General features: G+C 38.9%; 1 protein-coding gene across 2 annotated transcripts in view; it reads right to left on the reverse strand.

Annotated features, from left to right (window-relative positions):
* The window catches only part of PDZRN4 (PDZ domain containing ring finger 4), a 329,363-nt gene that overhangs the window by 15,585 nt on the left and 300,089 nt on the right, over window positions 1-13,689 (reverse strand). For both annotated transcript variants that reach the window (XM_016201131.2, XM_016201132.2), the window contains 2 exons: window positions 6,907-7,005; window positions 3,758-3,820 (listed from right to left, as the gene is read on the reverse strand). In XM_016201131.2, coding sequence (XP_016056617.2) covers window positions 3,758-3,820; window positions 6,907-7,005 — 162 coding nt within the window. The remainder of the gene's footprint in view (window positions 1-3,757; window positions 3,821-6,906; window positions 7,006-13,689) is intronic.

Consider the following 13,689-nt stretch of genomic DNA (forward strand, 5'->3'; position numbering starts at 1 on the left):
TAGAGGCAGGTGGGCAACTAAAATTGTAGGCATCCAGCCACCTATAGAATTTATTTGAAAACACAAGAAAGAATCTTAGGCAGAAGAGAAACGATTCATTTCAAATGTGTTTATATTCAAGGGTAGAGAGGAAGAAGGTGAATGAAGTATAGAAATGTAGAGATGAAAAAAACAGAAATCGGGGAAAAAGAGCTATCCAAAGGGAAGAAAATAAGAAGAGTAGGAAGAAATGCTGAGGGCCACTTGGTGTGTAAGGAAGTGAAAGAAAAAGAGAGCTCCTTAGGAGTCTTATGTGCCACTGTTGGAGTTTTTGCCCGCTTTTGTCAGCTAGTAGTCCTGAGGAATACAGCTGACTGTTTTGGCCAAGGTGAAATGAGGCTGCTTACATAGAATATTAAATGCTTATTACCCCAAGGAGAAAAGGAAAATAGAGTGCTCTCTCCTTTGAAAAGCTGATTGTAGGTGGCATTTAATTGTCCCTCTCTGGCTCCGAAATGCCTTGTCTTTATTCGGTGCTGCAATTGTGTGAGAGGACCTCCCAATATTAATTTCTGAGGACACATCTGATACTACAAGTCTGTGGCAATGGCACAGCAGATAGAACCATCGGGCACTTGCAGAGAGAAAACACACACGTGATAGCTAGAATATATGTCATAAAGTCGGTTCATGGTTTCGCTTCTGCATAATCCCCGCCCTGCATCAATCTCAGGTGAGTATCTCCGTGTGTGTGGTGTCATTGGGTGAGGTCATCTAACAGGTCCAGGGTAGGCTTCATTTGGAAACATTTAGCTACACAGTGAGGACAGGACCACAGAAGCACTCTACTTGGGTCCTCGTGAACAGGAAATTAAAATCACAATTGCTCTATAGGGATTCATTTAAATAAAAGCCAGCCAGGAAACTTGAAGGATAAGAAGTATCCTTTCTCCCACTCTCATCTCCCTGGAAAAGAGTCATTAATTCTTCATTACAGGGTATCCCATAATCTCCCCATCAGCCATATGGGAGCTGTTTGTCTATGGGTACAATTTTGTCACCGTTTTCTTTAATATAATTTCACTATCGCCCTTAAGACTCTTTGTTTCCTGTGTGTGCAGATAGAATTGAATTCAAGGCTTTTTAATGTGACATGCATTTATTCATTAAGTGTGACATATTTCCGCTGAATATAAAGTAATCAGACAGACAACAGCGCTTTATCAATTCTGTTGTTTCTCCCATGAACAAACTCCATTAAGAAATGTCATATTATCCAACAAATATTTTACCTAAAAACATTTTCCGCCCACAATATAGCCAAGAATAAAGAAGTGTCAAAACACGTATGCATATACGGGAACACACATATTTATTTTGATCCAGTCCTAGCTACAGAACTAATAGATGTAATTTTAAAAGCTGTATTCATGTACCTAGCCTCTTGGGAAAGTGGTTAGCTGAGAAGAAGGAAGGGAGCCACTGTGGGTCCAAAAGGCATGGGATGTGGCATGTAGATGTGAGAGGAAGAAGTGACAGCTAGAGACAGCAAGAGAACAAGGACAAAATATAGATCCGACATATCAGAAGATGTAGCCAGCTAGGGTCATGTTATATGGGGCACAAAGTCTTCCCAACTTTTAGGTCATTGAGCGTTTTACTCTATTATAGTATTGTGTAATGATTGCGGGGCTTAACACAATCCTGAGAGTAAAATAGTTGTTCTTTTTAGTGTACTTAATTGGAGATGTTAACAAAGTGAACAATATATTTAAAATTATTTCCAAATAAAAAAATGAAAATATTTTTGAAACTTTCATTATCTAGATGATACATTAAAATGGTGCCCTTGCCCAGCCAGCGAGGCTCAGCGGTTGAGCATCGACCTAGGATCTAGGAGATTGTGGTTCGATTCCCAGTCAGGGCACATGCCCAGGTTGTGAGCTCAGTCCCCGGGGTGTGTGTGTGTGTGTGTGTGCAGAAGGCAGCGGATAGATGACTCTTTTCATCATTGATGTTTCTATCTCTCTCTCTCTCTCCCTTCCTCTCTCTGAAATCAATAAAGATATATTTAAAAAAAAATGGTGCTCTTATTTCTTGTTGAGGTCACACAAATAAAGTTTTACTGCAGGTTTCATTCATCTATCAATCTCTCCACTGAATACCTTTGTTTCATTCATTAATTTATTCACATGTGCATGAGAAAGACATTGAAAATATGGGATTAAACAAGACTAAGTCTTGGTTTCCTGATTTACTTTACTTCCTTTGATACATCCAATGCCAGACACAGTCCAGTTTGTTAACTACAGGCCACCACTCAGAGAGCTCACTGAAGCAGGAATGATATATTCTGGAAGTTTTCTGAAAACAGTGGGACCATGAATGATCGCCAATTTATACCTTTATTCTTTTTAAATTGGAGCCTTAGTAAAGGGTCCTTGATGGAAAGGGAATTCTGTGGCATCCAGTAAGAGAAAGGAAAAGTAGGAAGAAGCATGTGATTTGGTGAGTGTCACCCTGATGGCAGGAAAGAAGAAAAGCAGAAGGCTGGGCAGGATAACCCTCTAGTGTTATTCCAGTTAACCCTAAGGGGCAGGGACATGCCTTTGTCATGACAATGTGAACCAACCTGTAATCATCTCTGTATGCAGCCCTCTTCCCAATTTCACATGGACTGCCCCAAATGCTGGGATGGGGTCTTGTCTATTTGAAGCCCCGTCCTAGGCAGAGTGTTGAATTCAGAGAAACGTTCACCACGGGTCCATATCTAGTAAGAAGTGGGAACTACAGATCTGTCCTAGTGACTGAAAGTTTTGCAGAATGTTTTCACGGTTTGTGATGCCCTCAGCTTGTCTCCTCAGTTCTCTTTCCTGCTTTGCAGTTGGATCTGCAGAGGAACTCAACTCTGAAGGGCCTGGGTTCTTATCTGGGGTTAAGCTGGGCACAAAAGCTGATGAGCTGTGTGTCTTTCTGCAGCCATTCTTCATGGGAAAGGGTTCAGGAGGGAGAGAGAGGGCCAAGGCGAGTTTAGGATAGAAACTTTGGCTTTCAACAGTTATTCCTGATTTGGCCCCGAACTTACCTTTCCAGTTCTACAGCCCCCCTACGACCTGCTTACTACCTCTCACATTCGGTGGAAATTTAATCAGTTTCTATGTTTTCACATTTCCATGTGGAGAAGAAAGCATATTTCCTCCATCCATCCGGAACAACTTGTTAGTAAAGAGTTAAAACGTCTTCGGACTTCTAGACATTCATACAGTAATGGAACATTGGGATTTGTCACCTAAGTTATTCAGGAAAAGGCAGCAATACCTGCTGCTGCTGGTAATAACGGCAATGAATGCTTATTCCTTACCATGCACTGTGCTAAGAATATCACATGCATAATCACAGTTAACCTTTGCAGCAATGTTTTATTATAATTCTTTAAGAAGAGGAAACAGGCTTACAGTGAGAGGCTCAGTAATGTGCACAAGTAAGTGTGGAACTGGAAGCTGGAGTCAAGTTATCTGATTCCAGAGAGGATGTAAATAATCACTAATTATTAGCTAATAATAGTTAGGAAGTATTAGCTAATAATCACTAATTATTAGCTAATAATTCCTAACAGATGGCACCACCCTTACTGAAAAATATTTAAATAATACCTTTTTATTTTGTTACTATCCGAAACAAAGACAAATTCTTTCCTCTAACATTTTACAAGAAACAAATAAAATTAAAACTGTTGGACATATAGTAGGAGATTAACAGAAATAACCACACCACATACTTGCAAAATTCGATCGCCTTCTCGAATCCGGCCGTCTTTGGCAGCAATGCTGTTCGGATCTACCTGCAACGGAGAGGACACACATCTTCAACCGGATCTGCAATACACCTCATGAGTACTTAAAAATATGGTTTTAAAAAATATTTCTAGAAACCTGGTTCACAATGCTTGATTGATAGCATGCATGTCAAATTTTTCTCCGTCAAAAAAAATCACTGATTCTACAACCACATAGTATTCCATTGTGTAAACAGAGGTACCACAGCTTTTTTATCCACTCTTCTAAATAGCACTTGGGCTGTTTCCAGGTCTTAGGTATTGTAAACAACACTGCTATGAACATAGGGGTCCATATATTCTTTCTGATTAGTGTTTCAGGATTCTTAGGATATATTCCTAGAAGTGGGATCACTGGGTCAAAAGGCAGTTTAATTTTTAATTTTCTGAGGAACCTCCATACTGTTTTCCATAGTGGCTGCCCCAGTCTGCATTCCCACCAGCAGTGTATGAGGGTCCCCTGTCTCCACACCCTTGGCAGCACTTGTCGTTTGTTGATTTGTTGATGGCAGCCACTCTGACAGGTGTGAGGTGATACCTCATTGTACTCTTACCTTTGTGATAGCATGGAAAGACCCAGAGATTATCATGCTAAGCAAAATAAGCCAGTTAGAGAAAGAGAAATACCATATGATCTCACTTATATCTGGAATCTAATGAACAAAATAAACTGATGAACAAAATAGAAACAGAGGCATGAATACATGGTAGAGACTGACAGCTGTCAGAGGGGAAGGAAATTGGGGGGGACTGAATGAAAGAAGATGAAGAGATTAGCCAAAGAACATAGCTGCATAGCGCAGGGACACAGACGACAGTGTGGTGATGGCCAGAGGCAGGGGGAGGGGCTGGGTGGAGGTGGGTAAAGGGGTGAAAATAGAGGACATCTCTAATAGTGCCAATAATAAAAAGAAATTATAGGAAAAAAAATCACTGGTTCTAAAAATGTAACTAAACCGTTTTGGAATTAATAATAATAACAGTTAGGGAGGATTAGAGAAAGCTTAATTTAAAGACCATTTTACTTCCCTCCCTCCCTATCTCCCTGCCTCCCTTCCTTTATCTGTTCTTCTATATCCATTCGCTGATTTCTGAACCCCAACTGTCAGACATGGTCTTCAGCTGATGTTAATACTTAGGGTTCTCTGGACCAAGGAAATTTACTTTCTACTAGGGTGATTTTAAATCCTGCCTTTGCTGTCTTAGGAAAGCTGGTAGCTATGCTACAAGAACATACTTATTGAAGGATTTCTGTCTCATGAACACATTAATTTATAAAGAGATTTATAATCTATGTTGCTTACAAATTTAAAAAATCTTACCCATGTAGATTATTATTAGACACTGCATATAGGGTGGAATATATTAACTAAGATTTTTTAGAATAAACAGGTACTTAAGGCTCTATTAAGAATTTATCAATATTTTAATGGGCCAAACTTGATTGATGACTTACAGTTTACTAGGGGTAATTCCAATATCACATTTCACATGATGGCTTCAAACCATTTATTTGTGCTTATTCCATCAAAGCTTTTCTTTTTTCCCCCCAAGTGTTTCATGAGGTTGATCCATCCTATCCAGATGTTAGCTGTTACTTGTTTATTAGGTGGCTCCACTTAATAAATGAGTCTTAAGTGATTGATCAAGAACAAGAGACACTATAATTACATGCAAGAGGTATAAGAAATACATTTCTTCTAATACATATGCTCAGTTCCCGTGGCTTCTTTACTATCCCTAAAAAGTAAAGTTCTAAAGCTGATTTATTTAAATAGTAAACAGAGGCTTATTAGAAGGAAGTGAAGGATGATTAATCAATTGTTTCCTGTTTAGAAGCCATTCACAATCTAAAACTTTGTCTTTGGAACTGTAACCAAACTAATATTCAACTTTCACATTTGTACCTCTGTACACATTACAAAAGATAATTCTCCAGATGTTTCCTTACACTTCCACCATAATTGCAGGGATCATGATAGCTGCACATTTAAAAGAGGTATATTAACCAGGTATGTTCTGGGGACTTTTCCTTTGCACAAGCCATTCAATAAATACTTCGGTAAAGTGGTAACGAGTAACATTTACATTTATAGAGCTGTATAGTTTTCTAAGTGCATTAATCACATTATCTTTTACATATTCTAAACACCTCTTTACTAACAATGAGGTAAGCATTGTTGTACATTGTTTTAGCTCAGGAGCTGAAGCTCAATAAGTTAGGTAATGTTTTCAACATCATGGACAAGAAAAGTTGGAACAGAATGGAACAGCAATTAGTATCTAGTTTGTCTAATTTTGGCATATATATATACACGCACACACACACACCACATACACACACATACATTTATTTTTACATGTATATATGGAAGAGTTAGATAATATATACATGTACACATACATATATACATATGTTTACACAGATATGTAATTTTTAAATTTTAAGTATATATAATTTAAAAAAATCATACCTTACCACTTCTCATAAAATGATTCTTTTGGGACTTTTAAAAAATCACCTATAATGATAAATTTAGCTTCACATTTTTTCAAAGTAATTAACACGAAGGGTGTTACATATTTAAGTACCTCATTTTTAAAAAAAGTAATTATGGGGTTGCGTAAAATGAACTAATAGATGCACACTTTGAATATTCAAATTTATTAATCCTGTCAGCAGAGTGAAATATGTGATTGTTGGAAATATTAGATTTAGAACAATTAGTCAATGCTATTGTTAACAGAACTAACAGAAGACACAGCGTAATGGAAGGACAAATGTTTGCTGATCAAAAACTTTGCTTAACTTCCTGCATACTTATGGGAATTCATTCTAATTTAGACAATGCTACTATTTTTGCTTTTTTTTTTTCCTTACTGGGATTCTGTGGCAAAAGCATCCACATAAAACAAGCTGATGATAATTACATTACTTGGGCACCATAATTTACTTTCCTAATTGAAAGTGACAAGCACTGGAACATGGCCAATTCTTCACATTCAGGCTCCCAGGGGTTTTCTCCTGGTGAGTCACTTTACTCCATCCCTCACAGTCCCCACCCTCTAACCCCCTCCGTGGCCTTTCTTACCTCGCTGACATAAATGCCCGTGTCTTCTTCATCATCCGTCCGGTAGCAGACTGTCAGGCCCAGCTTCTCTTGACTGCTAACACGACACAACTCGACCTCCTGAGGAAAACACACACAATGACATTTATCTCAGGGAGGCATCCCACAGCAAAACGGAGAACTCAGATACTCTGGGTCACCCTGGGACATTTTCATAGTTAGTGCCCAACGTTTGAAATTAAGTTGTTACCCAAATCACCAAAATTTACCTTCGATGTTTATTTCTGCATATTCAAGCCAATGTTTTTGACTTCATTGTAAAGTTGGAAATGTGCATTATTTGCACTAAACTATAAACCTAAAACTCCTTAGAAATCACACAATGAAGTATAAATAAAATATGCATATGTCAATATGATAGAATCAATGAAATATTTGATAATGTCAAAGCAGGTGGCAAAATGTTCATTAAAATATTGAGAGTTGCTGTGTTTTTATTTGTATTTTAATAAAACAAAATACAGTTCAAATAAAAAAGACTATATTAAATTCTGCATTAATTCTTCTTTTGAGTTCTAGACAATAAGCTAATAAGCAAGTATTCTGTGTGGCTCAGGTCAAGGTTTTCTATCATTTGGTAGAAGCTCTCGCCCTGGGGATGAAATGGGTTCATCCAGGTTGAAAGGAGAGACATCAACAGTCGTATGGGCAGAGGCAATGATTCAAAATGCAGCAGTAAAATGAACAAGGAAACACATTTACTAAAACACATGGCTAAGGGGCTTGAACTGTCAGTCCTTAGGTAATGTATACTGAATCTATTTCCTGATTTATGTTCAGCAAAATATTAATAAATTTCAGTGTATTTCATTTCTATATAATGAAATAGACTTATACCACTCTCAGAAGCAGATGGCATTAGGATAAATTACATAATTCCAAGGATTAAAACACAAATTGGTACTCTCATCAAGGAGAACTTATTTCTATTGGATGGAGAACATAAGGCCTTTTAGTAAGTAATCAGGTGAGAAAGAACAAAGTAAATTCAAATAGAAAGTGAAGTCTGGGTTAAATTTCTAGAGCTCAGGCTCTGTGGGAATGTCTGTCTTATTTAATGCTCCTTCCCCAGTGTCTAGATCAGGGATTTACTGACGTGGACACTGAGTAAATGCTGCTTGAAGGGTGATTGCTTCGATTTCAAAATCTTTCCTAATGCTTGAAACTTCTTGTAAAACAGTAATTGAGTAGTCTTTCCTCTTTAATTGGAGGTAGTTTTTGTGTGTGTGTACGTGTGTGTGTGAATGACAATATTTTGAAGTTTGATATTAATAAAGTATCCATTTAACTGTGTATAATCTGAAATAATTACCAGGACTAAATAAAGAAAAATTTGCTTTACTTTAAACAAGAGGTCAGGTCCCAGTGTACTCCGTTATATTTGATGAAGTACCCTCCTTTCTGATTTTGCATTTCAGTGAAGTCTTTGTCTTTGAATAATAACCATTTATTTTAATGACATGCTATAAACCATAGGTAAATCCCTAGCAAGGGTAGACTATCATAAGCTCCAGTGACCAATAATTTCACAGCTAATATGAAATCAAATAAAATTTAAATCTTCTCTCTTGAGACATGTGGTGCAAATTGGTGAAATACATGAAACAATACAGAATTGTTTCTAACTGGTGGGCAAAGATACTCTAAATGACATTGCAGTGGTCAAAAGGGGCATGGCATATGCTGGACAATAAAAAAAGCTGAAAAGTCTTTTCACCGAAAGGAAGAATCGGGAAAAGTGACATGATTTGGCACCAGGCGCAAAAAGTAATGCCGAGCAAGGATATTTTCACAACTGGCAATAATTAATGCCTCCAGAGGGAAAGAATACTTGACTAAAACTGTAACATTAGGAAGGAATTACAGCAACAAAAGAGCTTCAATTACAGCAGAGAAGTGCACAGTTAGGGAGTAAAGCAGCTTGTGGTTCCTTAGAGGCCTGCAAGGAAACCTAAACACTCCATAAAGAACTGAGACTGGGACCTTACAATTCAAGCAAATGAAAAGCCTCAGTCAAAGCTGAAATCCATTGACTTTCAATGTCCTTCCAATAGCACCGGAGAAACTCCCTTCCCTGTGGGAAGACGTTTCCAGAGGGGAGCATTCCTTTCCTGAGTGTTTTCTCTACTTTCTCAATGGTGTGCTCTGTCTGGCTTGGTGTTTGTTTAGAAGATGCATATCAAAATATTTTGCAAAACAATGGAACCAATATATTAAAACAAAAAGGGCAGAAGCTACCTGTGAGACTTCAATACCACAAATAAAAGCATTTACCCATGAATCATAGGGGAAAGAAGACGAAGACCCTAAGGTCAAAAATCACTTTTCAATATTGTCATCAGATTGGACCTAAGCCAATGGGTGAAACAGGTCTCAGTTACCTACAATATCTTTGTTTTTAACATCTCCCCCCGCTTTTTAAATTTTATTTAAAATATTACAAATGTCCTTTTATCTCCCCAATGACCCATTCTACCCCGTCTCACCCCCGTCCTCAGTCCCTCTCCACACCATTGTCCATGTCCTTGGGTTGTGCATATATGAATATAAATTCTTTGGTTACTCTCTCCCCCTCCACCCACCAGCCCTCCTCCCTCCCTCTGACATCTCCCTTTGAAAGACACTCAGCGCCCTCATATTTCCTTTGAGCTTCCTGAAGTTCTTAAGGGCTTCCTATCTAGGTAGCCAGTGGTGTTTCAGGTTTGCCACCTTGCCTGTCTCCAAAAAAAATCTGGCATTTAGTGTGGTGGTTTTCCATTTTCTCAATAGTAGCCCTTGAGTCATAAAGATCATTGATAAATACATATTTCTTAAATTAATCATTAAAATTACTTAAAATGTGGCCCATCCAGGGCTCAGTACATACTAATACAGACGGAAAACACCAAGCTTTAGTTCAAAAGACAAACTTTCTGGTCTTGAGATTCCAGGCTCAGAAGGAGACTCAGATGAGATTCCCCAGGCACCACAGACCACCTAACCCGTGCTGGGTGTGGACTCGCATTTCTTTCTTTGGTTGAGAATGCCTCAGACGCTACATATTTCACATCAGTACCCAAGCATACACTTTAGAATCCTTTAATTCTATGAGAAAATAACTTATAAGCAGCTACCTGCGGAGCATTTTGTTTGTAGGAGGCAAGGGTGGCTTGTCAGGCCTGCTTCTGGGAGAGGCGGCCTCAGGCTCCGGCTCATTTAGCATTCCCTGTGCACCCAGCCGAAGCCACCTCAGGCAACACAGCCCTTTCCCTACCAATGTTCCTGACTCTCCCCCTGTCACTCGGAAGCTGTTTGATGAAAAACATAAAAGGGAAATGCTACCCCTGTACATTTTCTCCAAGCAGACAATTCAGGGGCACATGCAAAGCCAAGCCAAGGCCACCTGGCTAGCCCTGCTCCCCGCCCATGTCATTCGTGGCTGCCCTGGAAGGGTCGCTTCATAGATCTGGGGAAACTACATTCATTTTGGCTTCAGTGTGCTTTAAGATGCTATGTTCTGGGAATATGCACAAAGTCCCTTAAAAAGGTCAAATCATGGTGCCCAGCCTGCATGGCTCAGTGGTTGAGCATCAACCTAGGAGCCAAGAGGTCACGGCTGGATTCTTGGTCGGGGCACAGGCCCCGGTTGCGGGCTCCATCCTCTCCTCGGTGGGGGGCGTGCAGGAGGCCGCCGATCAATGTTTCTATCCCTCTATCCCTCTCCCTTCTTCTCTCTCTAAAAATCAATAAAAACATATTTTTAAAAAATCAAATCATGATATCTAATCCTGTAAGAAATTATGTGGAGATTGAGGGTGGAGTATGAGATTCAAGTTAGTAAAGCTTGCTGTGGATCATCTTTTTAATCTTAGAATGACTAGAGTGGGGATTTTGCATAAATCGGTTACATTACAGTGCTGGGAATTTTATGTTGTTTTTGTGATTGGGGAGAAACAAGGAACTTAAAAAGAAAGAGAGCTACACTTCTGCTTTCTAGATAGGACTCTCTTGTTAGAGGAAGAACTGAGGCTTGAAGATGCCTGTGGGCCAAGGCTTTTCAAGAAAACTGTTTCCAAACACTGAAGAGCTCTGAGGTCCATGCCACATGTCAAGATTTTACCCTGAGGGAGAAAATTCAGAGGCTGCGGGAACTACTGAAATCTGGAGGAGAGCCAGAGCTAGACAGGACGGTCACTGATGTTCACTGGCAGTCACGGGAGCAAGGGGTCTGTTGTTTCCAAATCTTTCTTTTTATTTCATTTGTTTTGTTGGTTTTTATTACTCAGACAACATATGTACTACTATGCAAGTTTAATATTAATCGTGTATCATTGTTTTACATTTTGTATTGTTGATTAGTAGCTAGAGAAACATCACCTTTAGATGTTTCGACAAAACATTTATTTAAAAAATGAATTAAGTGGAAAATATGAAAATTTTAATCCCCACAGGGAAGAGAAGCCTAGATACTCTACGGCAGCAATTTTCAACCTTTTTCATCTCATGGCACACATAAACTAATTACTAAAGTTCTGCCGTACTCCAAAAGATAGTATATTTTTTCCCTATCTGACAAAAAATACACACCCAGGTACAATTCTGATTCATTCACACCAGACAACTATTGTTATGTTCGCTGTTGTCATTCTTTATTTGACAATCTAAGGGAAAAGAGGTCAGTGCCCCTGACTAAATAGTCAGGCATTGCATGTTGTAAAAATGTTTTGTGGCACACCCGTGTGCCTTTTGCAGCACACCAGTTGAACATCACTGCTCTACTGTGAAAATATTGCTTCAATGTCATTATCTTCTGGATAGTGAAAACCAGGTATAATACTTAGTAAGAAATAAATAATAAAACTCCTGGAATACCCAAATGGCTATTACAACACTTCAGGCCATACACCCTAACTCCAAACACCCATAACAAGTTGCTGCAACTAGTAACTAAGTCACGTTTCATAGAGACATTAGAGGGAAAGCAACAGCAGTGTGGCCAGTGTCTTTACACTAACATCCCTAACCCCAACCCCCATTTCAATGACTTCTTTTTCAATGATATTGTTGTGAAATGTGGGCAGTGTTGAACCCCAAATTTCCTGTTCTTAGAGACTTTCTGGATTCTTTGGAGAATAAAACTGTCAGATTTTTTTTTTAGACATAGGTGTCTGCTTCTCTTTGAATTGCCTCAGGAAGCCATAAATTACCCATTTAGAATGAATTTTATACCTTAACAAAAAAGAAATAGTAATTTATTGGGGGAGGGACTGGATTCATGATGTCAGTAATCGATAATCAATGTCATGAATTCTGGACCAGGAATAGAAAGAGGGAACTTAAAATCCAGATGAGTGTGAGAAATGGTACACATTTTGTATAGTTATTTCTGCTGTGCCGACTAGAGACTCAGGCTAACTGCATGGATATCTGCCCTTTACTGGGCTTTCATCTAGTCCTGCTCCATCTAAATAAAAAAAACAAGAGCATGGGAGGAAACAATGGAAACATTTCTGTTTACATCAGATAGGTAGGTGTTGTGGGTTTTTTTTCTATTTTGGTTATGTGTCTTTTGAGAAAACTGCAGTTGCTTTTAGGTATTAGGATCATGTGGTTTATCTTTGTAGGAATCCAGAAATCCAGGGTTTTTCATATTTGACTGCTGAGTTTTGAACAAACATTAAAATGACCATTTGTTAGCTTACTAATGGCTAAATATCCACAGTCATTTGTGGCTGGATTTTGTGATTTATATATTAGCTCTTGGGGTGGGGCTGGGGGGTCGTCCCATCAAAATAATTCAACATGCCATAAGCAATGCGTAGATTAGACTATTTATAAAATGTTATTTCCATAGTTGCTTTACTTTTATAACATCTACTTTAAGCACTTTACTCTCTGATCAGCTCAGATACTTTCACATTCTCACGTTTAGCTCTTTCATTAGACCTTAAACCTAACGACCCTCCTACTTTTCACTATCAATCATCCCTCATGCTCTCTCCTTGCCCAGCTTGGAATCCACAGTTGCTCATAATAATCTGGTATAAAAATCCACAACTCGCTTGTTCTCTGCCTCCACTGTATCATTGAGCAAGAGGCCTATCAATCGTGGTCAAGTCCAGCTATTCACTTCCTATATCCCTACCTGAGCGGCTGTGTAGTCCTGGAGGAAAACACTCAACCATGCTGGTCACACTGACTGCTTTCACTGTAAATTCGTTACCACAGTTCTCAAATGGGCCACCAATGCTGCCTGACAATCACAATATGCTTCTCTTATCAGGTTGTACCTCTTTTATCAAATGTCCTACAGACCCTGCCCACTCTCACAGATAACCTCACCTCATAGTTTATTGGACACTGGTAGATAATTACCACCTCAACTTTCCACTCTCCCAGGCTGGTATTTCCCAACCCTTTCCTCTGCTACAGTGCCCTCTCTCCACTCTCAGCTAATCACCTTGTCCCATGCTTCACGGAGAAAAAGAAGCACTGAAATTGAACCTATTTCATCTTCCCTCCGCTCAGAGCATCAATCTAAATTCATCTTTAACCACCTTCTAGTCTGTCCCTCTATTATAATGAAAGAAAAATACCCAATTCTATCACAAGCCAAGGCCTCCCCTCATGCTCAAGCATTCCTTTTTTTTATTTTTCAAGAGTTTTTCTCATGGAATTATTCCTTCCCTTTCTCTCATGTTATCAGTTTCTCTTTCCTTGTTAGATAATTTCCATTGCTATCCACCCCTCCCCAGAAAAGCATTA

The sequence above is a fragment of the Miniopterus natalensis genome, chromosome 2 (genome assembly GCF_054644295.1).
Source record: "Miniopterus natalensis isolate mMinNat1 chromosome 2, mMinNat1.hap1, whole genome shotgun sequence".
Taxonomy (NCBI): Eukaryota; Metazoa; Chordata; class Mammalia; order Chiroptera; family Miniopteridae; genus Miniopterus; species Miniopterus natalensis.